The 25,000-nt window shown below is 39.8% G+C and overlaps 2 protein-coding genes across 3 annotated transcripts; both read right to left on the bottom strand.

Moving 5' to 3' along the window:
- Nucleotides 1–824: 824 nt before the first annotated feature.
- On the bottom strand, nt 825–7,231 carry LOC101165153 (P2X purinoceptor 3). Its single transcript, XM_004073266.4, has 12 exons — nt 6,840–7,231; nt 6,579–6,714; nt 5,985–6,056; nt 5,679–5,748; nt 5,223–5,310; nt 5,056–5,133; nt 4,661–4,802; nt 3,285–3,421; nt 3,086–3,179; nt 1,652–1,717; nt 1,495–1,572; nt 825–1,418 (listed from the first exon to the last, which is right to left on the bottom strand). The coding sequence occupies exons 1-12, from the start codon at nt 6,980–6,982 to the stop codon at nt 1,305–1,307; spliced, it is 1,218 nt and encodes a 405-aa protein (XP_004073314.2). The 5' UTR covers nt 6,983–7,231; the 3' UTR covers nt 825–1,304.
- A 2,957-nt stretch (nt 7,232–10,188) lies between these two features.
- ssrp1 (structure specific recognition protein 1) lies at nt 10,189–24,767 on the bottom strand. Of its 2 annotated transcripts, XM_023959106.1 has the most exons (19): nt 24,676–24,767; nt 23,985–24,043; nt 23,060–23,245; nt 20,377–20,482; nt 19,962–20,155; nt 19,751–19,851; nt 17,736–17,865; nt 17,515–17,618; nt 17,212–17,340; nt 16,914–17,135; nt 16,648–16,720; nt 16,536–16,541; nt 15,517–15,649; nt 15,389–15,434; nt 15,184–15,319; nt 12,596–12,763; nt 12,356–12,453; nt 12,092–12,263; nt 10,189–10,714 (listed from the first exon to the last, which is right to left on the bottom strand). In XM_023959106.1, the coding sequence occupies exons 2-19, from the start codon at nt 24,036–24,038 to the stop codon at nt 10,649–10,651; spliced, it is 2,124 nt and encodes a 707-aa protein (XP_023814874.1). In that variant the 5' UTR covers nt 24,039–24,043; nt 24,676–24,767; the 3' UTR covers nt 10,189–10,648. The 2 variants fall into 2 exon arrangements, with proteins under 2 accessions (XP_023814874.1, XP_023814875.1); XM_023959107.1 differs by lacking the exon at nt 16,536–16,541.
- Between the last annotated feature and the right edge of the window lie 233 nt (nt 24,768–25,000).

Consider the following 25,000-nt stretch of genomic DNA (forward strand, 5'->3'; position numbering starts at 1 on the left):
ATGGCAAACAATCCAGGATGTGCCCCACCTTTGACCAACAGTAGCTGGGATGGGCTCCAGCATCCCTGTGACCCTGAAAGGGATTAAGCAGGTTTGGAAAATGGGCGGATGGATAGTTGCAGTTGGTGAACAAGAATTAATGGTTAACTGAACAAAAATATCTATAAATCAGATCGTTTCTTTTAATTGGTTGCATGCATTGTATTGTTTATCTGTCGTTTTGCAACTGGTTGTTGGTAATTTTATTTCAGTTCCTGAGGGATCTTCTGCAGACTTCCGCCCTTGTAAATCACTTTCAGAACCATTAACCCTTGTGCTATCTTAGATGACCCCACCCTTACATTGACGTGTTCTCCCTACCATGACAAAGGTGGATAAAGGTGAAGACGATTTCATGTAATCCATGGACACCAGTGAAGATCACAAATCATTGAAGAAAAAAGGTTCAGAGCACTGTCTAGTGGGTCTAGATGACCCAACTCCCAATGTTAAACTGCCTAGGATAGCACAAGGGTTAAGGAGCATTTCTGCTTCTGTTTTTAGTTTTTAGCCCACATTCAAAATCAAAAGATTACAGAAATTAACTAAAAGAATTCTTCATTCTGCAATCATACATAGAAAGACTTACAAGAAGCACACAGCACAAGCGCAAGAGGAAAAACTGGAAAGAAAAACTAAAAAGAAAAAATAAGAGTATTTGCTTTAGTCCATTACTGTCTACAGAATCATCAGTGAGTGCACTAAAGGACCCATTTGTTAGCACTGGGAGATGCATGTTTGTCTCTTTCTCCCTCTTAAAGACAAACTCAGAGGAAATCACGTGATTTACCCAAAGTATAGACTTCAACAGTTTATTTGAGATTGCAGGCAGTTGTTCAACATGTGCGCACAGTTACAATAAGAAACATAACAATGAAAAAAAAAAGTCTCAACAGTCGAATGGTTTTTCCCCCCGCCATTCTTACATCAACAAGTATAGCTTTAATGATTTTTTTTAATTAAGAAAAAACTACTACAGTTCAGAGTTTAAAATAGTGGAACTACGTAACATAATACCAAAATACATTTACTTTTGTTTTCTTTTGAGAGTCTGCTCAGAAACTGGAAACCAAAAACATGCGTTGCCAGTGGTAATTACTTCATGTCCCGTTCTTCTAAATGTTCACACACACATCCTCCAGACAAACCTTGCATGTATTTGTAAACTAAACCTGCCTACATCATCATTCTAAAAAACACACTGTAGAAACGTCTTAGCTATCCAAAAGGAGGAGGTGCTTCCATTCTGTCAGACTTTGGTTGTGTCAGTCAGAGATGGACAGGGAAATGGCTCCGGAGTCGCAGGAGCTCTTCATTCCCTCCTTGATTGATGGCTTGCTCTCCAAACTGGGAGATGTTTCTATCTGAGACTCTGACACCTGGACGGACAACAGTCATCATGACCCCAAAGAAAGGAATTCGCATTATTCAATTTTATGAGAAAAAACAGATCACCTCTTCAAACTTCTTGGCTTTGTACTGCTTTGCTCCTTTCAGAAAGTTTAGTAAGATGATATCACAGATGACCGTTCCCTGTTGGCACAGACAGAGGGTGAAGACAGCTGACAGAGACAAGAACATCCAACATCAGCTCATTTTCGGAAATGCATACCAGTCCGATGGATGTAAATGCAGCAACTAAGTTGATCAGTGTTGGGATTGTGCTGAACTTTCCAGCCTGAAAGAAAAATTATCATTTACAATTTTGTAGAAACGCTGTCTTCAGAAATATTCCATGGGCACCACAAGAATACTTACTTAGAAATTAACAAGTAAACCATTTAACTCTACAGGAAATAGCTTCAAGTGCTAAATTTTATTGAAAAGACTGAAGCCACTTCAAAGCTTCAAGAAATGACGCTCCCTCCTCATATAAGCATCGCTCAGTCCAGCAGTCTGCAACCTTCAACATTTAAAGAGCCATTTGGGTTAAATTCTTACCAACCACATCCGAGCAGGAGCCAAAAAGCCCTACTTAACCCTTTAGAAAAATAACACACTGATTTGTATTCATGCTATTGATACTTTTGTGATACAAAATAAATGTAATGTTGTTTTGGGCATAGAGAAAACAAAAAGAATTGCTTTTTTTTCCAGAAACAATGAAACAGTTTATAATTTTTGACAGAGGTTCACATGACTTCCTTTCAAAATGAAAGACATCCGGCATGACATAGGATCATCTCAATGCAGTTTATGTGACCCTTTGTGGTGCATCTTAGTTAGGAATTTGTAAATTTAACTATCCAAAGTTAAACCAGAGCTAATTCACTGACCCATACCATACTCTTTGAACCATAAGACAAACTTAAAATCCCTGAATTTACTCAAAAATATAAAAACTGAATTATAATCCAATGCACCTTAATTCTGGTTGTGCATCCAGAGCTCTGATTGATTTTCTGTAGTAAATTGCACAAAAAAATCTGTCAAAATGTTTTACCTCAACTTGTGAAATGTACTGTCCTTTGGGTATTTGAATACACTTTGAGTTAGTTTTCTATATTTTTATTTATTTATATTTCCTTACTTTTTAATTTAAAGTTACTTTTTAAAATAAGAAAACATTTTATTTTTCTTTAACCAGAGAGCCACAATGGAGGGGTTAAAGTGCCACGCGTGGCTCTGGAGCCTCAGGTTGCAGACCCCTGTCTTAGCCCTATATGGTTAAAGGGATAGAGTACACTAATTAAAGTACTTCCTCGTGAATAAACTTTTTAACAGGATTTTGCTCATTAAGTTTGTGAAAAGCAAAGAGTAGTTTACCCTTTCAGTGTTTCTGCTTGCGAAACATGCTGATCATGAGGATGTCAATTCACATTGAGAGTAAGGTTGTTTCTTCTGAACCAGCTTCTATTTAAAAACTCGTACCCTTAGAGGTGCATAACACTTTAAACAAACTCACTGCTGCATTCAAATCTATTCAATTTAGTTTTTTTAACTAATGTTTTGCAATCCCTTACCTCATATTTGATTAGAAAAAAACTGCACATTTTCATGTATTTATGTATTTATTTTTCATGAATAGGCTAAATCCACAACTCACATTTCCAGTAACCATGACATCAAAACGGATGGCAAAGGCTTTGTGAAGAGTCCTGAATTCTGTTCCATTTTCTGTCTTGTAATATTTGGCAAATCTGGATTTTATGAGAAAAAAATGGCACAAAGGATTGAAAAAATTAATGAATAAATATTTTAAAGCGAAAAAATTCATAAAGAAGAAAACATCCCCAGGACTTTACCTGAAGTTGTAACCCTTGGAGACTTGGTTCTTCATGAAAGGGGCATCCAGTCTTGTGAAGGAGTACTTGGGGACACACAGCTCAATATCTCTGTCAAAGTTACACTTCCATTCAATATTTATTCCGATTTCTCCACCCTGTGAAGAGAAAAAAACAAAGAAAGTATATGTGACACTTTGCAATAATTAAGACAAACTCCAGAGTGCAAAGTAGATATTTAAGACATCTGTCTTTTCCTAAATTTGTAGTTATTCTTTAAATACTCAGTTAGATTGAGAGTTGCACAAGTAGAACTCCATTTTGCTAAAGAAACACTTTGGTAGCATTTTCATTTGTTTTCTTGCTATGATGTTTTATTCTCCATCATTCTGCTCTTTTGTGAAGGAGAAAAACAGAGGTTACCAAAATTGTGAACTTTGTAAACGTGTTACAAACAATTTTTAAACTAAAAATAAGTTAAAAAGCTAAATTTGCTTCACACAGCTTCATTTGTGCAGTGTGAGATTGACCCCGTAACAGACCAGTGATCTGTTTCAGGGTGTACCCCAACTTCATCCAACAGTAGCCTGGGACAGGCTCCGATGACCCTGTGACCCTGAAATTAATTCAGAGGGTTGAACAAACGAATAAAGAGGTTTGTGTCAAAGTCCTTAGATTGAATGAATGTGATTCCAGTTAAACCTTTCAAAAAAGAAACAGTGGTGCATGAGTTGGAACAAACAGAGGGAATATGAAAAGTATTATTTGGTTATTTAACCCTTGTGCTATCTTAGATGACCCCACCCTCACATTGACATGTTCTCCCTACCATGACAAAGGTGGATAAAGGTGGAAAGATCTCATGTAATCCATGGACACCAGTGAAGATCACAAATCATTGAAGAAAAAAGGTTCAGCGCACTGTCTAGTGGGTCTAGATGACCCAACTCCCAATGGTAAACTGCCTAGGATAGCACAAGGGTTACTCCACTAAAGCTATGCTTAGCTAGACTCTGCTGATGTCCAAATCTTAAAACAGGACTGCATCATGAGGTGTTGTTACCTTTTAGCTGCTGATTAAAACTGTTCTGCTCAAGCAGGGTTCTGCACAAAGACAAATATAACTTCACTGAGTCCAAAAGAAGCCTTACTTTAGCAATATTTGGAAAAGACCAAGTCTTTGACATTACAACTTAATCTGGAATAAATTATAATCCTGAAAAGCAGGAATCCCCATTTTTGTCTTTTTTGTCCATTTGTTTATCTTTTTAAATAGAGATTTATGCAATACCATACATGGTTACCATGTCCATTCTTATTGTAGCTGTTGTTGAGATTTTTATAATAACAATAAATCAACGTTTTAGTCCAGAGATTGAAAAGAAAAATGTGCAGACCTTCTCTGTCAGGGAGGTTAAATCCTGTCCAGTGTAGTTCAGCACATCTCCCACACGGAAGATGGGACAGGAGGGATTATGTTCCGGATGGTAGACACAGTTCTTGATCATCTCGGATGTCATAGAAGAAGGGAAATTTCCCCTGAAATAGAATGTGTTTAATGATTTCATATCAAGGCTGCCCAGTCCTACTACGCACTATATTCCACTGTTTTGTTTTTCAGCCTTCCCCGCCCACATTGTTGGTGATTAAGTGTAATCAGAATCAATGGATTCAGATAATCAGAAGCAGGAAGGGCAAAATTGCTGAAGAACAAAGACGGTGGGAGATCTTGAAGACCAGCATTAGGTATACACGGTTTAAACAGTATCAGGTAGACTTGAATGTGACCCACCTGGTGACATTAAAAAGGGGGAAACGAATGCTATTTTTGATGAAGATGGTGAAGTTTAGCACATCTAGTGTCGTTGAACTGTGGACAAATTTGAAGAATGTTTAGACTCCTAACTCAGGACAATTTGGTGTGGTTTGGCACATGGATGACTTTGTTTTAAACTCTACTTAGTAACATCGTCATTCTCAGCTGGGCACCATCCTTCAATTTCACAGCGACCCCCAGACTCATTACGGCAAACACCTGTAATTACACCTGTAGAAAAAAACCCCACATAAATAGTCTTGTGTTAAGCATTTGAGTCATGAAGGAAATGTCATAAAAAGAGGAATATCTTTAAAAATGGCCTTCAAAATTAAATTTAAATGACTTTTTAAAATGTTTTATTTTCAAGTATCAAAAATACGGAGTCAAAATTCCTTAAAGTCCTCCATATTTTGATGAACCAGTTACTTTTATTTTAAAAAAATTGAGGTGGCAATGTAATGCAGCTTTCCACCAAAAGCACATCGTTCATCTGTGTTCCTTGGAATAACAGCTGAGAATCTGCAGTAACATTATCAGACCAAGAGTTCACACAGCACCTGAAATGCTGTTGTGGCTGTGGATTAAAAGAGACTCACCGTTGGACAGGAGGGTGTTTTTATGCAAATAACAGTCTTCATCTGTGCTACAGTTGAAGTTTGGCTGAGACTGAAACACACAAGCAAAACGGGAATCCATGCTGGAAGTTTTTCTCCCCTGGTTTAATCTTATTGGCATAATTAAAGGTTTTTTTTAAGATAAATCATTAACTTGTGCTAAATAGTAAAAAAAAGAGAAGCTTAAAAACCTACGGTTCCGAAAATCTCTGAAAATATCCACATGATTTTGCTTTAAGACAACTCATGCGGATCAAACTTACTCTAACAGTAATAAAGTGTTCTCACCTCTGCACATCGACCTTGAAACTGGTCCTCAGTGACGATGATTCTGGTCATGATGCAGAAAATTCCTGAACCCTAACACACAAAATAGAAAAGTCAGAAAGGTCCAAACATTCATCCAAACACACATATTTCCTTTTAGTTTATGCTAAGACAGATTCCAAATGTGAGATTTTGTCATTTACAACAAAACATTACAATTTTTACAATTATTTGCATTTTGCAAACAGTAAAACAGAATAAAGTAGAAATGAAACATCTGCAGTTTAGACTTTGCAGTCTTTGAACCTGCAGTTTAAACTTTAACTTGCTTAGGCTTAAAGAAAATATTATTATCTAATCTATTTGTGAATTTCTAACTCATATAAACGTCCATGTCCATTTGTTTGCATTTATCTGTCGTTGTTTCTGGCATCAACTGTACTGTCATGTTGGCTTAAAACAGATCAGGTTCGGGAACAGAAAAAAAAAGTTTAGTCATGGGTTACTTGTCTTCATTTGAAGATGCTTCTAACACCCCACCAACCATCAAAGAAAAAGCTGAGCATTAAAAGATGCTCTGAAAGCAGGAATCTCTTGTTTCTGAGGAAATCTGACCTGAGGAGGATAGACGTAGTCGGCCACATCCATGACTTGATGGTTCAGACGACCAAAGCCTTTAACTTTGGTCATCACAGAGGACTCAATCCCAGTGTCAATCACCTGATAAGCCTTCTCGTGAATGAAAACCCAACTGCAGAACAAAGGAGCCAATAAAAATAATCAGATTGAGTTCAGTCACAGAAGTAATCATTTTAAGCTAAGTATTGCTTTAACCTGATTACTTCAATTTCATTCAGAAACAACAGAATGACTCACCCAACAAAATAGGTGATGATGAGCAGTTGTACGATTCGGTTGATGATCCCCACAGACCAGCTCTTCACCACCACAGACTTGGTGGTCTCGTATGTGAAGAAGCCAGTAACGAAGCCCAATGCCATAGATGTCATGGCTTCCATGTAACTACGTTCCTCGCTTCAACAGGTTTGTCTCCAATCTGGGATGGGAGATGTTTAAAGATGATTTCTACCTGAACGTCCAGAGAAGATCCGTTTGTCTCTTGGGGGGGTGGTTGGCCCGTTTGTTTGCTCCTTTGCATATTTGACGACTGGAAGCCCTCTGTCTCTCTTCCCTCACTGCCTCTGTATCATTGGTTCATGAAAACAAAGTGGACCTCCTCCTCTTTACCCAGATGGGCAGGAGGAGGAAATATTTCTCTTTTCCACCACAATTCCCAATCTCCCACGCCTCATTCTGTATCTCTGTCATGATCTGAAAACACACTAAGGATGTAAACATTTCGGCAGAAACCAATCAATATCTCATAAATCACCTCTCATTTGCTGTACACACTTCACTCACTGGTTTTCTTCTAGCTTTCATTAGTTTATTTAGTTTTGATATAAATAAAAGGATGTCAGTTACAGCTTTGGACCTGAAGATAAAGACAGAATGGCACTGGGCTGCTAAATGATTATAGCTATTCTGATCAGGTGGAAAACTGAACAGAAAAGATTCAGATAGATTTGGATTTTTTATTATTGTGTATTATTTTCAGTTTTTCTTAAACATTAGGTTTGATTACAAATTTGAGAAAATCCAGCAGCTGAATAAAAAAAACTGTATTAGCCTTTTTTTTACAAGAATAACAGAAAGACAAAACACACCCTTTCTCATCAAACAGCAGACTAAAACACAATACAAGATTTTTACATAACCATTTGTTATAATGTTTTAATATATCCTACATTATACATGTTAAAAAAAAACATAAAAAATGGTATACTTTATGATGTTATCTTGTTGCCTCTCCTAGATCCAAGATGAAAAATAGTTCAAGAATTAATGAGTAGAAACAAAAAATAATAATAAACGTGAAAAACATAAAATATCCGCAATATTATTTTATTGTTATTAAGAGCTTTACAAGCTAGATCGTACATTTTGGAGCCTTCAGATATGACAAAATTGTTTTTTTAATGGCGAAAAAAATATTTTTTAAAGTCTACTAGAATTTATGGATTTATATTTTTACTTCTATTGGAAAATGTAGTTTCTTGGAAATGCTATTAAAGAGTCTAGAAAATATCCCTTCTTCAAATGCGGCCAATCCAGAGCTAAATATTTGATTTGTCTCCTTTGAACATTGCATTATCATCACATTTCTGTACATTAGCTCCATAGAAACAATTCTAGTTCCACTTGTGCCTCTGAGAGAGCCGCATCCGAATGCACTGTAAAAAATTGCACACAGCAGTAATTGCAACATTTGATCCCAACGATTCTCTGGGCCAGCAGCATTACAGCCTCTCACACTGGAAGATAATGCAATATGTGACAGCGCGTTATGGGTGTGCACACAAACATGCACAGATGTACTTAGACAGTATGTCATTTCTTAAGTGGCTCCATTATGTTTGTGGGCGGTTAATGGTAACATGACCAAAGTCCCATGTGATCTGAACGTATGCACAGAGATACAACCCCTAAAAGGTTAATGCAACTGTAATATTTATGCAGGGTTTGCATCCTGAATGCACTCGTGTTGTCACACGGTGAAAAATATCACACGGTTGGTGAGGCCTTTGGACAAATGGAGAGAATTATGCATTACAGCAGATTAACAATACCAAAAATTGACTAAACTGAAACAAAAATCATCACAATCGTTGAAACTCTAAGCATGATGGAGGTAGTTTATGGCAACATTACCAGACTAGACTGAGAAAATAGCTACAAATTAAGATTTGTTGTAATTTTACAAAGAAAATTAACAAGCTAGAACCACTTTATCCCCCAGTAGCCTCAGAACTGCATCATGGTGACTTAACCCTTGTGCTATCTTAGATGACCCCACCCTTACATTGACGTGTTATTTCTACCAAGACAAAGGTGGATGGAGGTGGAAAGATTTCATGTAATCCATGGACACCAGTGAAGATCACAAATCATTGAAGAAAAAAGGTTCAGCGCACTGTCTAGTGGGTCTAGATGACCCAACTCCCAATGGTAAAGTGCCTAGGATAGCACAAGGGTTACATCAGGGGTCATTCTCAGGACTTCTTGTCAGTGCTGCTGCAGGAGGTGCAGGAAGAGCACTTTATCATCCAAAGTGAAGCTCATATCCGTCTGGGTTTGTCTCTTCAATGCAACGCTACAAACCACACATTACTTTGGAAACCACTGTCTCTCCAAACTTCATTTGTGTTTCTGTCTCCCTGACTAAGAGGATAATCTGCGACTAAACTCATGTCTTTTAAAAAGCCTCTTAAGCATTTTTAGATCATTTCTAGCGCAGGGGTCTGCAAAACGTAAAGCTAAAAGTCATTTAGTCCATTTTCTTACTGATGAATATCCAGCAAGAGCTGCAGTCACTGCTTAGAAAAAAAACATCCATTTACATTTTGTGAACATAAAGCCATGAATTTTCTTTTCATAAAAAATGTAACTTTTTTTGACAGCAGCGCACACAAGTTCCCTTCAAAATAAAATATACCCTGTTAAAAAAAAGGTACTCCTGAATCAGATTTACCGGTACTTGAATAAAAAAAATGCATGAAAGCCAACATCGAACTTGGAATTTTCCACCATTATGGCTTTGGTGCACCTTTCACTGTCAAACACAAACATGCCAACAGTGGTGTAGAATCCACTGTTATAAACTAAATCTACATGTACATATCAGCTTATTTTGATAATATACCACTCTTACCATTAGAGTTCTGTTGACATTTAATCTAACATCTTTTTGAAAAGTGGAATAATGTTTCTTGCTAGCCAGCAAAGAGCTACAATGGATGAAGGGCCACATGTGGCTCCAGAGCCTCAGGCTGCAGACCCTGTTCTACAGATTTCTTGAGATCCTTCATTGGAGGAACACTTTTTCAGGATTTGCATTGAATCTTAAATAGGCAGAAACAAATGTTAATTTCTCTATAATTCTGGATTTAATCTCCCAGAAGATATTTTTTGCATTTTTATTTGTTGAAATGGTTTTTGTTTTAATGCTCTCTAACCAATATGCATCTGGGTGGAGGACTGTCCCACTCAAATGGTGAAGTTTTTTGGTATAGAACCAAGCAAATAACACATTTCTGGAAGGCAGTAATTCCTGAAACTAGTTTGGGTCTCAGGAAAACGGAACCAGAGAACGTAAGAGAACATGTACCAAAGGGGAAAAAAAGTTAAGGTTTATTGAAAATTATTTATGTCAACCTGAAAACACGGCGTAGCAAAACACACAAAATGTTGTTTTTAAAAGCACTATACAGAGAGAAGGAGGGAAACAAAAAATCCACTACTCTGCATCATTCACATGACATAATCGGGGGCTCACAGTCTTTCCTGCTGCTTCCGTCAGAGCAGCTCCCATGGGCTCGATGGAAAAAACACCTTAATAATTCAAGCGAAGCAAAAGACCCCATTGCTTCATTGAGCTGGGAGGGGGCCGGCCGCCTGCTCAGATGTCAACCCGGAGATGACTCTTCTTATCCAGACATACAATTTAGAGTTGTCTTAAATCTAAACAAAAGAAAAATATGTATAACTCAAGTTTGCCGACTAGTCTGAAATCAAAAGTATAAATTGTTGGTCCTTGTTGGTTTGGGGTCTTTGACGTAACTTGTTTAGTCAGACTCTTCCTCCGAGTTGGCAGGGGTGGACACAGCCTCTTCTTCCTCATCATCTGACTCCTGTTCAAAAAACAAAGTTATCATTGTTTTTAACTCTTAACACAGGTATATATATATATATTTATATGTATACACAACATACAGTCAGGTTTTGGTGTGTGCACTGAACTGACAGAAAACACACAAACTGAAGATGACTTAAGGAGTTCATCACTTTACTAACTGGAGGCTTGAGACATGATCTTCCTGATGCTGCGTTCACACTAAATGCCATTCACGCAAAGACTTTTGTAACCTCCGCCTGTTTGGACGCGCGGTCAACGTGCTGCTGGACCTGACGCTCTCACTGCGTTGATGTGGGAGGAGCTACTGTCAAAAGCTTTTAGCCTCAGGCCTGTAGGAAGCATAGACTGTATTTCAGTAGCTCTCATGAGCAATGCATGGAAGACATGGATGATGTTAAGAGGTTTGAAACGCTCTGCAAAAGATGTCGGTAAGCACGTCTCCATTTCTGGGATTTTGACATCATTGGAAGACACTTCCAGTACGGTTAGGTTCACCATCTACTGCAGGAACTGCGTCTGAACGACAAAATGACTAAAGCTGTCCTGCATTAGTCCGAGAAAGTTTAAGATACAAAAAAGGGCCTTTTAAAAATATATCTATATTCTTTTGATTCTTATATGAAAAATATCAAAGTTTGAGAGGAGGACGAATCAGCTTCTCCTCCATGATGGTTTTAGACTTCACCCACTGTTCCCGTCCTCAACACATCACTGCACATCTGAGCTCCTGATTGGTTGATGCCGCGCTGCAGCTCCAGCGTCCCGCCACGCCTAATGCTCAAAGCCACAGGATGCCACAGGAACTCTCATTGCTACAGTACAGATGGACTTTTTCCAACAAAGAAGCATTTGTGTCAAAAACTCTGTCTTTACTTTGTTTATGAAGGTGTAAATAGATAAATAAAGTGCTGATTGGATATTGTCTCAATTGAGTTGAGAAACAAAACTAACAATATATTCAGAGGAAAGACAAATAGTTCTTCTTATTCCCCCAACAACAAGTTTCCAAACAGTCAGTTTTTTTATTTGAAATCTGAATCCCACTGTAGAAGAAAATAATTGTTTTCTGGTAATTTAATAATCCAATTATCACTCACTCAGAACTGTAGATGCAAAGTAAATGTATAATTAAAGAAAATACGGTCGTTCCTTTGGCGAGACGTTCATTCATTCAGACCTTGTATTAATGGCAGGACACTCCGTGGCGTCAACTTTCTCAAAGCATTAGATTGATTTTTTAATGAAAGCTGATCTGTGTGAGTAAATGATGCTTCACGTGTTACTTATGGGTCTTTCTTTGATCAAATTGAAGTGTAACTGGTGCTGCTGGCCTTTAAAAGGTTAACTTCTGTGACAGCAACCATCAGTGTACCTTCTTCCTCTTGGACTTGCTCTTGTGGTCGGAGTCTGAGGAGCTCTCCTCGCTGGTCTCAATGAACTCTTTGCTCTTGAAGCTGTCGTTGCCTCCTCGCTCCTTGTCTTTGTCACCTCCAGCAGACTTCCTCTTCTTCTCCTCCTTTTTGCTGGTAGATTTTTTACTCTCCCTAGCGAGAGAAGGAGGAAGCAAAGAATCAAAGTAACAAGTTCAAAACACTTTCAGGAGGAAGAAGAAAAATCACAGAGGAGTTAGTTTTACTTTTTGCTACTTGAAGTTGATCCTCCACCACTCTCTTTGTACTCCTTCTTTGCTTTGTCATACTGCCGTTTCGCCTCCCCTGCCTTTGTGTCCCACTCCTGAGAGACAGTTTTCGCAGCTCAATCAAGCATTACTCCGTACTGAACACTCGTCCTCCAACATCAACACTGATTACGAAACAGTATTTCAAAGAATCCAGAAGGTCTGGAGACTCAGACTGAATTCATTTTCTTGTCTCACCTCCTTTTCGTCTTTGCCCAGCCCCCTCCACATTTCTCCAGCCTTCTTGGAGATTTCGGTGATGGAGATGCCGGGGTTCTCCGCCTTGATTCTCTCTCGGCTGGAGTTCAGCCACAGCATGTAGGCGCTCATGGGCCTCTTAGGACCGCCTGCATCCTTCTGCTTTTTCTGTTCGCATCCACAAAAACAAGATGTTTAATGAGCAGATGTCCTTCGTTCCTAAATACAGAAAAGCAAAAGAGTCCCTCTTTAGTGAGCGAATGATTTAACTACCGTATTTTTCACACTATAAGTCGCAGCAGCCAAAGAAAATCCACAATAACAAAGAAAAAAATATCATAGGAGTCGAACTTTTAGGAGGATTTCATTTAACAAAATACGCAAAGAACAGACATTTTAATCTTTAAAGTCAAACCATAATAACGAAATAGATGAACGCTTCACTGCTGCACTAACCCTATTTAGCTTCATGAGACATAGGAGGAATCTAGTATATTAGCACAACATATGAACAATTATTCAGATAAGCATGAATAACACGCCAATAAGTCAACTCAGCTCTTTATACATCTTCAAATCACAAAATTATTGAATTCTTCATCGTCTGTGTTACGTTAGAACGGCGCTGCTTCTTCTGCGTCACACATACAGTGCCCTCTAACGGCTGTTACTAGGAAAGTAACGAAAACGCGAGCCTTTCTTTTGTTTTTACCGTAATTTCCGGACTATAAGCCGCTACTTTTTTCCTGCGCTTGCAGCCCTGCGGCTTATTCAGTGACGCGGCTAATTTATGGATTTAATTGACGGCCGCCATAAACATACTTGCAGACTCAGAGCATGGGTTGAATACTCTATACAATTCCAAGCAACAAGGCATTTATTTTTCAACACACCCCTGAGCAGCCAAACAGCATGGACTTGACTTCAGGTCTTAGACACTTCAGTCATGGTTCAACAAAAAAAAAACACCCATTACCAGCCGCATCCCAGAATCCTTTGGTGCCATTAGACCCAACGTGCACGTGATCGCCACTACAATATGACGCAGCTTTCAAGTTAAAAGCAATCGTTTAAAGCAGCGTGAAAAAATCCACCATCACCAACGGGTTTGGAAAAGCCGGTCTGCTGCGCGACGGAGAGAACAGCGCATGCTCAGGAGTGAATTTACATCAGTCATGGTGACACTAGTCCATCTATTAGCAGCTCCGTAATATACGAGATGATCTTTTAAACGTACGTTTATTATTGCTATGTTATGGTTATTATGAAGTGCATGTTCGCTCATTTTATTTTTAATTTGGTTGGTCAGTGTATTTTTCTGCCAGAACGAAGCCGGAAATATGGTTAGGTGAAGGCTAACAGGCGCTAACAACATTTAGCCTGGATGAACATGAATCGATGCGGGAAAAGCTGCAATCTGCAGCTTGGCTTAAAGTAAATATGTGGGAATCACATCAGCCTTTATTTTGTAGGGATACGACTGGAAACACAAATTGACGTGATCGTTTGGACTGAGCGGAATTTTGCATTGAAAAGCTCACAGCCTCCGTGTGAGCTGGAGACATGTTCTCCTGCTGCTCGTTCACATAGAGCTGCGGGGCCGATGGCAGTCTGATGGCAACGCATCCGCCCCTCATCCACAAAATGTTCAGTTTTAAGTCCGATTGCTCTGCACAGACACGATTTGCTCCGTCCACCGGCGCAATAGGGACGAGGCGTTCTTCCCTGGAGCCGCCCTGGCAAGGGGTGTCGGAGAAGATAGGAAGGGGAGACAAAGAGCACGCTTGGCGAGAGCGGAGCACAGAGGCGTCCCCGGAGCAACAGTGTGTCACTGTTGTGGAAGGAAACTTCTGGCGCACGCGCCGCGCGGAGGCACGTGTATCGCGCTGAGGCGCGCGCTTTTCAGTCGCCGCTGCTTTATTCTACTGGTGCGTTTTTTCAGCCCCGTTACTACCATAATGCTGCCGCGACACAAGTGGAAGGAGAGCTGTTCTCCCGTTCTCCCCTCCATCCACTGCTGCTCATTCTTTAAAAACTGACAACAGTATGGCAAGCCGGAGGTTAGATCCGCCTTTAGCCCCTAAGACTCATGGGAAATGGGGAATCGCAGATGTAAATTTCCTCATTATAACTGAGGGATGTAATGTTGATTATATGGTTACTGTTTGTAATTTTATGTATGATACCTAGATTGTCAATACGTTAAAAAAACTAAAAAAAAAAAAAAAAAAAAAACCATAACTGAGGAACTTGTGAACAGAATACAGGTCCATGCTGTTTGGCAGATGTGGGTGAATTCAAACACATCAGCTGATCCAATGCTATTTGCTCCTACAGTGTGCAAATGAATTCATGAACTCATTCTGGGAGTCAGGATGTGACTTGTCATGCTGGCCATGTTGCGTAATGCATGCGGCTTGTACACTGACGCGGCTTGTGTATGTGCGCTCTGTAGTCCGGAAATTACGGTAATCACATATGTCGCACCTGAGTATAAGTCAGGTCAAACTGTGCAAAAGAAAAAAAAAAAAAAACACACGTGACTCATACTCGTAAAAATTCAGTACTTTCTCCAGTTTTCCTCTGACCTCTTTGCGTGGCTTCCTTTCTTTCCTTTCTTTCTTTTCCTTGACCACTTTCTTGGGTTTTTTCTTCTTTGAGCTTTCGTCTTCGCTGTCATCCCCTTCATCACTGCTGTCACTCGCACTGGCATTGCTGTCGTACCTGCCAGCGGGAAGACACCATCAGCTGGGATAAAACAAGTTCAAAATAGGAACCATCTAAGTGGCTTACTCTTCTGCTATGTCATCATCCTCCTCTCCTGGGTTGAAGGATTCGTCTACAGGGAGAATAAATGAGGTTAAAGCAGATGTTCTTCTCAGCCAGCTGCTGCTGCTCTTCTTGTTCTGAGTCTTACTCACCACTTTCAGCATCCGACTCGTCGCTGTCGTTGCCCTCCTCCCTGATCTTGCCTTCAGCCTTCATCCTCTCCAGATAGGCATCATGTTTGTCTTCGTCCGAGTCACTGTAGTCGTCAATTTTACCCTTCATGCCCTGAAAACAAACTGCACCGTCAACAAACCCCCCCACCACCACAGAGCATAAAACTAGTCCAGCATTTTTGCTGAAATCTCACCTCCAACCACATCATTACCCCAAACACACACTGTTAGTATACAATCGTTTTCCAAATAAATATATAAATCTGTGGTCAGAAAAACTCAGTAGCCAATTAAAGGACAACATTGAAACAAAACAGATTAATGAGTGAAGGTTTTTTTGTTAAGTGAATGAATTGTGGGTAATCCGGCACCGGACCCTCTTCTGTCCAGCATCGCCGCTTCTTCTTTTAAGGCCAGCAGGTTAAATTCCACTAAAGACTCCATGGCTTAATGCAGTTGCATCATCTTTTCCACCGCAAAGCCACTGTCATCTGCTGCCACCTTACCCCCTCTCAACATCCACGTCTGTCAGTGGACAGACACCCGAAGGGAAACAGCCATGAAAACACCACCAGGAAATGGAGAGCAAAACCATTCGATCTGTTTGACCTCTTCTGCTGACCCCATCACCACAGCAACCAATAGCTCTGCTGCGAGCACTTAATGTCTGGACGTAAAGAGCGTCGTCAGATTTGATGGCGCTGGCTGAACATCGCGTCGGAATAACGATCGTGTCACGGAAACCCGAAAGACCCAAAGAAGCAAATCAGTCGGCAAGATGCAGACAAACACACAATTACTGCAGACCCAACGCCTTCCCATGATTAGTCCATATGTCACTCAGTATTTAACCATTTCAACCTCAAAAAAAGGTCAATCAAGATTACTGATCACAATCCTTGTAGCACACGTCAGCAGCACGCCATGCAATCAGACATGATTCCACAAAGAAAACCAAGAGCTGCTAGTCTACAAATGACGCCCAAGACCATACCCACCTTCTTCTACAGGGGTACAAGAGCAGACAAAGAGGGGCAATAAGAATCTCCATCTGACATGGAAGTCTATGAAAGCCTGTTTCAGGAGCGGGAGTGCAGGTTGATGCGTTACCTCTTTGAATCCTCTGTTCTTGATGTTGAGCTTCTTGGCGTTGACAAAGTCAAACAGTTTGCCATACTCCTCTCTGAAAAGTAAAGAAAGGTGAGGGTAACCTGGATGACAGTAGATGGAGACAGTTCCACCCCTAGAATACTAGGAATCTGTTCAAAGACGACTGGGGTCATGCTTCTGTTCTGCAAACTTATAGACGAGGATGAAAAAACTCCTACAAGTGTATTTATTGTTTAAGATGCAGCTAAACACATATAGTGCCTTACCGCTCAATGCTGCTAAAAGTATACTGATTCCCCTGTTTGGTCTCGATCTCAAAGTCGAAGGAACGTGTTGTGGTGGTCCCTCTGGCAAAATTAACGCAGGAGATCTCTTCAAAGCGGAGGTGGACAGGAGGTTTGTGTACGTAGATGAAGCCTCTCTCCAGAGGATAGAGGAGGCCTGAAGAAGCCTTGTATGAACAGGTGATGCACTGAGCCCCAGAGTGGCTGGAGAAAATACAACGTACAGAGTTTTATTAGATGTTCTTAGACCGTAACGTGTTTTAGTGTACGACATGTTTACCCCTGGAAGTTTCCTGGGACAGTGATCTTGCGATTGACCAGAGCCTTCATCACCCTGCTGACTACCTCATAGAGAGACCCCGACATGTTCTTATTGAGTTTCCCCTCAAAACGGCGCTCCACGTCATCCCTGAAGCATCAAGAAAACAAACTTCTTTACGGTTTGTGAACGGGCAATAAAGCAGACTTTTGTCTCCCCCTAGTGGACATCTTTAGTTTTCCAGATTTGTTTGCAAAACCCAACAAGCTGAAGCAGCCCTAAACAAAAGGAGTTAAATAGTTACTAAAATGTACTTGTACTCACTCGTTCATGTTAAGGGTGAGATTTATGTCCTCCTCTTTGGAGAAAAGGAGAATGAGGAAGTGATAGCGAGTCTGACCCTGCTTGATTGGAGGATCAAGGCTAATCTGTGAAAAGAAAAGAAAAACAGACCATCAGAAGGAAGTTAAAATTTAAAAAATGCAAGAAATGTTGTAAATTTACACTCAGTATTGTAAGAAAATAAAGCTCAAATGTTGACGCACCACAAAGAACATCTGCCTCTGATCCTTGTGTGGCAGCAGGAAGAGACGGAGGACAGTGGTGTAGGGAATTTTGTAGTCAAAAGTTTTACCATGCAGGTGAAGGAATGTCGGATAGATACGGATGTCATATCTGGAACAAAGGAGATAACGAAATGACAGGAGGTCATCTTCTCATCATAGAACATCAGTTTCTGACAGCAGGCAGAACAAATACTTCACTTGAAAAAAAAAAAAAGTAATACTCTTGAGGATTCAAAAACAAAAGCATTTAATTCAGAAGCTGCAATTCGGCTCTTTATAGGTCATTTATCTACTTGTATTAGCAGTTTTTTCCACGTCTCTTTTAGTGGAATTATCATTCATATTGTGTATAAAGAGCAGTAAACAAACCAAAGACAGGTTGAAGGTCAGTCTTAACTCAGATTTTAAAGTAGCAGAACACGAGAAAAATGTTTGCACAGATGGTATGAAAATTACTTAAGAAGCTGTTTAAAGGGAACAAAAGCTGCAACAAATAAACTTCTGTAAAGTTTGCATTTATAACCAGAATTTCTAGTTTGAATTGTGTTCTGAACTCAACATTTTTCTACCAAAGCCGCTGTAGCTACCATAGCCGTTCGGCCTGGAACTTCCGTTCGGGGTCCTTTGGACTGAAGGTAACGTCACGCTACGGTAGCCCCACTTGGACAAACTACGTAGCGTCGAGATCTGCTCTACAAATTTTAATTTCACGTTCCCTTCTGTAACCTAAAGTTATTTTCCTCAAAAATTGTGTCTGACAATATTCTTTGTAATTTTTATAAAGACATGTTGCCACAATCGGCTCGTTGTTCCAGTTTAAGTTCAGCCGTGGCTGAAAATGTTATCAGCACGGCTAAATGTTGTTCTCCCGGGTCCGTTCTGCCAATAATGAAGCACTGGGCGCACAGATTAAAAAATCTATAAGCAAACGTGCATTTAATATTAATAATAAAGGCACGTTTAGAAGACAATCTCGCTTATGTCGAAGCTGTGTTTGTTTACAACAGACTTCATAATATTTTGGTAGTATCATAATTTGTCCAGACCAACCACTATCTGACACGTCATCGGACCAACGGACAGCCAATCACATAATGTGACGTCAGCATTAGTCCCAGGACCCCGAACGGAAGTTCCAGGCCGAACGGTTATGGTACATACACCGCCTCAAACAGCTGCACACTAGGGGTGCAACGGATCACAAAACTCACGGTTCGTATCGTTTTTTAGATCAGTGAAATGGAAAAAAACAAAATAAAAGTCTTCAGTTATTATTATTTTAAAGCTTCAAAATATAGATTTGATTAAGCATATATGAAAAGCTTCAAAACATACAAAGACACAAATGTATTCTAACATCAAAATATTTGCTCATGGAGGTCTATTTATAAAAATAAAACATTAATGAGATCTTTGAACTCAAGATATTCCTTCATATGAAAGATGCCCACATAGGCAAAAGTGCTTTGAGACATTGTATATTGAAAAACAATTAAATTTAAAAATAAGTAAGATAATTGGGGATGTTAGACTCTACTACTTTTCTTCCTTTCCCTGTGTTTCCTGCTATAAAGCCCCTCCCACTGGTTCCAGCTTTTTACGCTTTTGTAAAGTTCTTCAAAATAAATGAACCTGATCTGTACTGATCTTCGTCCTCCGTGATGAGGTCGAGAAAAGTGCGGCAGGAGTTGCAGGTTAACACATTTTTGGAAAAACCTCAAGCAGCAACTTTGACGCACGTTAAAACAAAGACGGCGTTCATGAATTTGGTGCACAAATTGCGTTCGGTGTGAACGGACAGTTCATGTAAATGATGCACATGTGAAGTGTGCAAGAGGAGGGTGATTTTTGGTCCCCGTGTGTGCCGAACCGTGGCTTGTGATCCGTACGTTGCACCCCTAGCGCACACTAATGCATGGATTGGAGAATGGGTGGACCTGATATAAATACGAGTTGAAAGACGGCTTTTCAGACAATAGGATATGATATTTGACCTTCCTCTGGGAGTAAGACACTGCAGCTCCTTGAAGATGCACACAGCATCTCCTGTGGCTTGGATGACGTCAGCCTTGGACAGGACATTCTGAGCAAAAGCCTACAGGAAAAAAACAAACCTCTGCAAATGACACAATCACACTGACAACACAAACACTTCATAAAGAGCGTTTCTGCACGGAGACCAGTATTTGGAAGCCGACTGCTCACCTCCACAGACTCTTGTCGCTCATCGGCCTGGCTGGGGGGGACGTAAAATCGGACTTCCATCAGGGAGACCTCTGTGTCGTCATTCTGGTGAAACTCCAGGGTGACTTCATTTTTTCCCGTTGCACACTGGGAAACATTGGAGAGGGGGATTTCGAACGCTGTGTTGTCGTTGACGTCAAATGACAGCAGCGGACCTGAGGAGAGATGAGAGAGAAGACAGACGCTGCCATGCATCAGTGGACGCTCAATATCGATTATCTCAACAACAATAAACATTATTGAACTGATATTTATCTGATAAGTCTGTTTAAATGAATGGAATTGATCAAAGTGGCCGTCCTGTGCCAGTAACTGCCTCATACTTTAGCATGGATGAAACAGGCATCTTAAAACAGGGATTGTGGCCAAAAGTCACCTGAGAACTTTGCTGTCCCCCAGTTCCAGCCCTTCACACACATGTCCTTCTCTGCCAGCTCCATCTTGTAGTTGGCCTTAAAAAACTCAGAGAGCTTCTCGAAATCCTGGTGGGAGTTCAAAGAATGAAAGGCCACATGAACTGAGGTAGTGATGATAGAAAGTGTTAAAGAGGGGGAAGAAGGGGAAGATAGTAAAAGGAGAAACTCTTCATGAGCCGCGGCTTATAAAAAAACACCAAGTAGGAAGAAGGATGTGGTTTATTAATCACACAAAGGAGCAAAAGATGTTAATGTAATCCACCCGCTTTCCCTGTGCAGCCCCAACTCCAAACCAGAACTGACAATCAGTCTGTTTATTTATCCTTCAGGCCCGCTTACAACTTGCAAAGGACTCGCACACAGCGACAAAGCAGTGACACACAGACACACACACACATACACACACACACTTCCAGTAGTACAAACACATGTGGAAGTAATTGCATGTGCATGGAAGAACCAGACTCGGTGGGAAAGCAAATTTACACACCTGGATATCTGCTTGTCCATAAGGTTATTATAGCCAATTAGAGGCAGCATGACTGTATTAGAGTGTGTGTGTGTGTGTGTGTGTGTGTGTGTGTGTGTGTGTGTGTGTCTGTGCTGAAGTTCATCAGCATGTTTGTTGACCTGGATTAAAGAGCTGTTTAGATACAGAGCATGTGGGAGCGGATGCGTAGCTGCATAAAAATCAGCGCTTGTTCACTGTTGTTGCATAACTCAGCTAATACAAATAAACACTCAGCCCACCTTCATCACACACACACACACACACACACCCACAAACACACGCACACTCATGCAGCATGATGACCAACGTCTGTGTCATAGCCGAGCACATTTAAACTCAGAAAAAAAAAGGATAAAGGTTACAGGTTGTAACAGGACAAAATTCCCTACAAAATGAATAATCACATATTGAACTCTGGTTTATAAATAACATGACTTTGCTTCTTTAAAAGTTTGAAGAAAATTATGCAAAAACTCTACTTTCCACTTCCTGATACTTAAGTAATCTAACAACAAACTCCACAATTGTGTTTGTGACAAATACCGTATTTTCCGGACTATAAGTCGCCCTTTTTTCATAGTTTGGCAAGGGGTGCGACTTATACTCCGCAGCGACTTATATTAGAAATAAATTGAAATAAATACATTGTTAACCCTCCTGTTATGTTCATTTGTGAGGAACAGAGATGATGTTTCTGGGTCAATTTGATGTATGAGGTATGTTAAGTGTTAAGAGGATGTTAAGTGACTCAGAGAATCAGCAAACTTTTTTTTACAGTAAGATCTTGAAGGCTAACAACATAATATTCTATTTTCCAATGATTTCATAGATTCAGAAATGCAATAAAAGTGAAAACTGTTTCTACAAATACAGGATGAAAACAGAGTATTAGTTGGCCAATGATGCTTCATGAAAGGAATAAATAATTAAGTAAGAGAAAGAATTACTGTGAAATTATTAGATAAACAGTCTGCTATGATTGTGTCATTTAAGGTTGTGAAAGTTAAAATGCGACTTATAGTCCAGTGCGACTTATCTGTGTTTTTTCTACTTTATAATGCATTTTTGGGCTGGTGCGACTTATACTCCGGTGCGACTTATAGTCCGGAAAATACGGTATTAGTGTCAGAGTGTTCAGTTTTTTCTTGTTCTAAAGAAAAATTACAAGTCGGAGTGATCACAATCCATCAGATCTGCTGGATCCAAGTTCACTAAACAAAGATTTGCTTTCAAAGGCGACACACAACACCACCTGTCAGGGGGTTAAAACTGAACTCTTAACGTGATCAGGAAACATGGGATCCCACTGATGACACTTGGAGGTTGACCCCCCCGTCTGGAAGGAATTCACTGGACTTTCTCAAAAGGGGCAGATGATTCAAAGTGTCTGCTCAGCACGCCAGCAGCCTCAACTTTCAGCCAATTCTCGATTACTGACACTAAGAGAGGGATAATAAACAATGACATCAGGACCTGGGGAGAAGATCCATCTCCCCTGAAAAATATACTGATTAACCCCAGGAGACTGTCACACAGTCCCGGTTATACCCTCTTCTTCATCCCAGTCTTGTTGACATTCTCCATAGTAAAAAAAAAAAAAAAAACTGTGACAGAAAACAACCACAACCACATTTATTTCTTGCTCGTTTTCTGGGCCAAATTGTTTTGGTGGATAGATATAAACACTGACTCACAAGAGCCGATGATTGCACTGTTTATGGAACGCATATGCTAGCACTGGTTTCCCTCATTAATCCCATTAGGAGCTTCGAGAAAAGGAGCAGACTTATTCACAAAGTTCTGACAGAACACATGCGCACAAACGCCCATGCGAGCTCCAGTGGTGGCATTTTCGCAAGATGGTAGTGTTTTTCGGGGGAAACGTCAAGCAGGGGGGGTTGCTTATCAGAGGCCCCACTGCTTGTGTTATGCTCTTTACCATAAACAAAAGGTTGACCATAGCAGTGGAATGTGTCAGGCTGAAATGTTCCACTATTCTACATGGAAAAAGCTGACACACGTCCCAAAAAGAGAAGGAACAGGTTAAGAGACTGGAAAAAAAAGAAGAAGCCAATACCGCAATAAAAATATCCAAAAGCAACAACACTTAGGTGGGCACGTGGGTAACTTACCGTGTCCCTGAAGCCGTCATACTTGTACACGTGTCCTGTGCTGGTGCCGAGTTTGATGCCGTGACCTAAGCACACTCGCCTCCACTGCGCTAAGTTGAGCTCACCAGCAGGAATGCTGTCCACCTTCCCCGTCTTGTTGCTCTTATAAACCACATTTTGTTTGCTGAACCGTAGCCGTCCGTCATTCTGAAAGACCAATAAAACAAAGAAAAAGCTCTGTGAAAATGCAGAAAGTATTTGCTTTAAAAAACATCAAAAGAACAAAATCTACTAATAGATTGGGAACTGATAAAAAAGAATGTTTTTCTTAACAACAGAATAGTCTGCAAATGTATTTTTCACCAGTGTAACGCTTAATTGACAAATCATTGTGTAATCCTACAATCCAGCCAGAATGATCTGTCTGAGGTCATTTTCTCTTATCTGAATCAACCTATACCGTTGAATGAAATGAAATAAATGGATTATATTGATGGTTGCCAAAAATGATTAAGACGTCATTTTAGTGTGGAAACACTTTAAATTTGGCAAAGACATGTGACCATAAAGTGTGGTGGAATGTTCTGATAATGGTCCCTTTGGATTATATTGATGAAGAAAAACAACACTGAGCTGAATTTCAGACAAAAAGCTGAACGATTAGACATTAATTCTTGCAGTTTTTTTTATTTATTTTTTTTCTGGTGAAACACAATTAGAAGGTCTCGAAAAACAACATAACCCACTTAAGACTACAAAAAGTCAGAAAAAGGACAAAAAAACATAGTTTTTAGGTTAAAAAACGTTTACAGAACAAACTGACCACTTCATGATCTGTAGCATATGGCTTCTTATGTAACTAGATTTTTGTTTGACCAACATTTTATGCTAAAATGTCCAAAAATTCAGAATATTGAGGAGATACAGAAAAATAACATATACAAACCCAAGAGCCTTTCACTTCCTGATAAATCTCGTTGAACTCCAGCATATCACCCATGATGCCTGCAGGCAGAAAACAACTTAAAGGGCATTGAAATAAAAATAAAGACCAGTGGTATTTATATCATGCGTTCTCAACGTGATGTTTACAGACACATTAAAATCAGATCATCAGAAAATGTTGCTTTACGAACTAATATTTTAAAAAAATGTAAATTTGGCTTTCAGTTAGTGTTGCACTGTGCAGACATTTATGTCTGACCGAATATTTGGGTATTAAGAAAATGAAATAATTCTTGAAAGGGGCAGTACATAATAGTAACACAAATATTTTTTAAAGAAAAGGAATGCTTTCATTATTCGCAGAGACTGTCATTTTACTTCAGCTAAGCTAACGTTAGTTATGCAAAGTGCGCTAATTTTATGTTACACCACTCGGTCAAGACAAAAATGTTACCATGTGTACCAGCATGTACCCTAAAGCCGCCCGATAGGGACAAAGCGGTCATTAAATCAAACGTACCTAAAAGAGACGGGCCGATTCTTTTTTTTTTTACAGAAAGCAACGTTAGCGTTACTTTAGCGATTTGGTGATAGTCTGTCTACCACGAAACAACCACCAAAATAACAAATGGTTAAAAAACAAGCTATACTTTCACATCGAAACACAAATAAATAACTTAAAATCTTACTACCTCTGTTTCGTGCTGCTTTGCCTGTTTCCCGCGTGTAGCATCAGATGCTAGCGTTACGTCACCGGAAACGCTGGGTTATAAATGTACTTCCGGTTCATTGTTTTGATTTATAGTTGTGGTTTTTTTTGTTTGAAAAAAATAATGAAAAGGGTTTAAAATTACGGATAAATCGATGATTTATGTTCGTTATTGCGGCTATCACTGAATGTGCTCATGAAAGAGTCAAGTGCAGTGACTGTTTACTGCCGCTAGGTGGCACACAACACATCCTAGGAAATTGGTTATTGAAAACTACAGGTTTTTCAATTCAAAAACAGTTAACACT

The sequence above is a fragment of the Oryzias latipes genome, chromosome 10 (genome assembly GCF_002234675.1).
Source record: "Oryzias latipes chromosome 10, ASM223467v1".
NCBI classification, from domain to species: Eukaryota; Metazoa; Chordata; class Actinopteri; order Beloniformes; family Adrianichthyidae; genus Oryzias; species Oryzias latipes.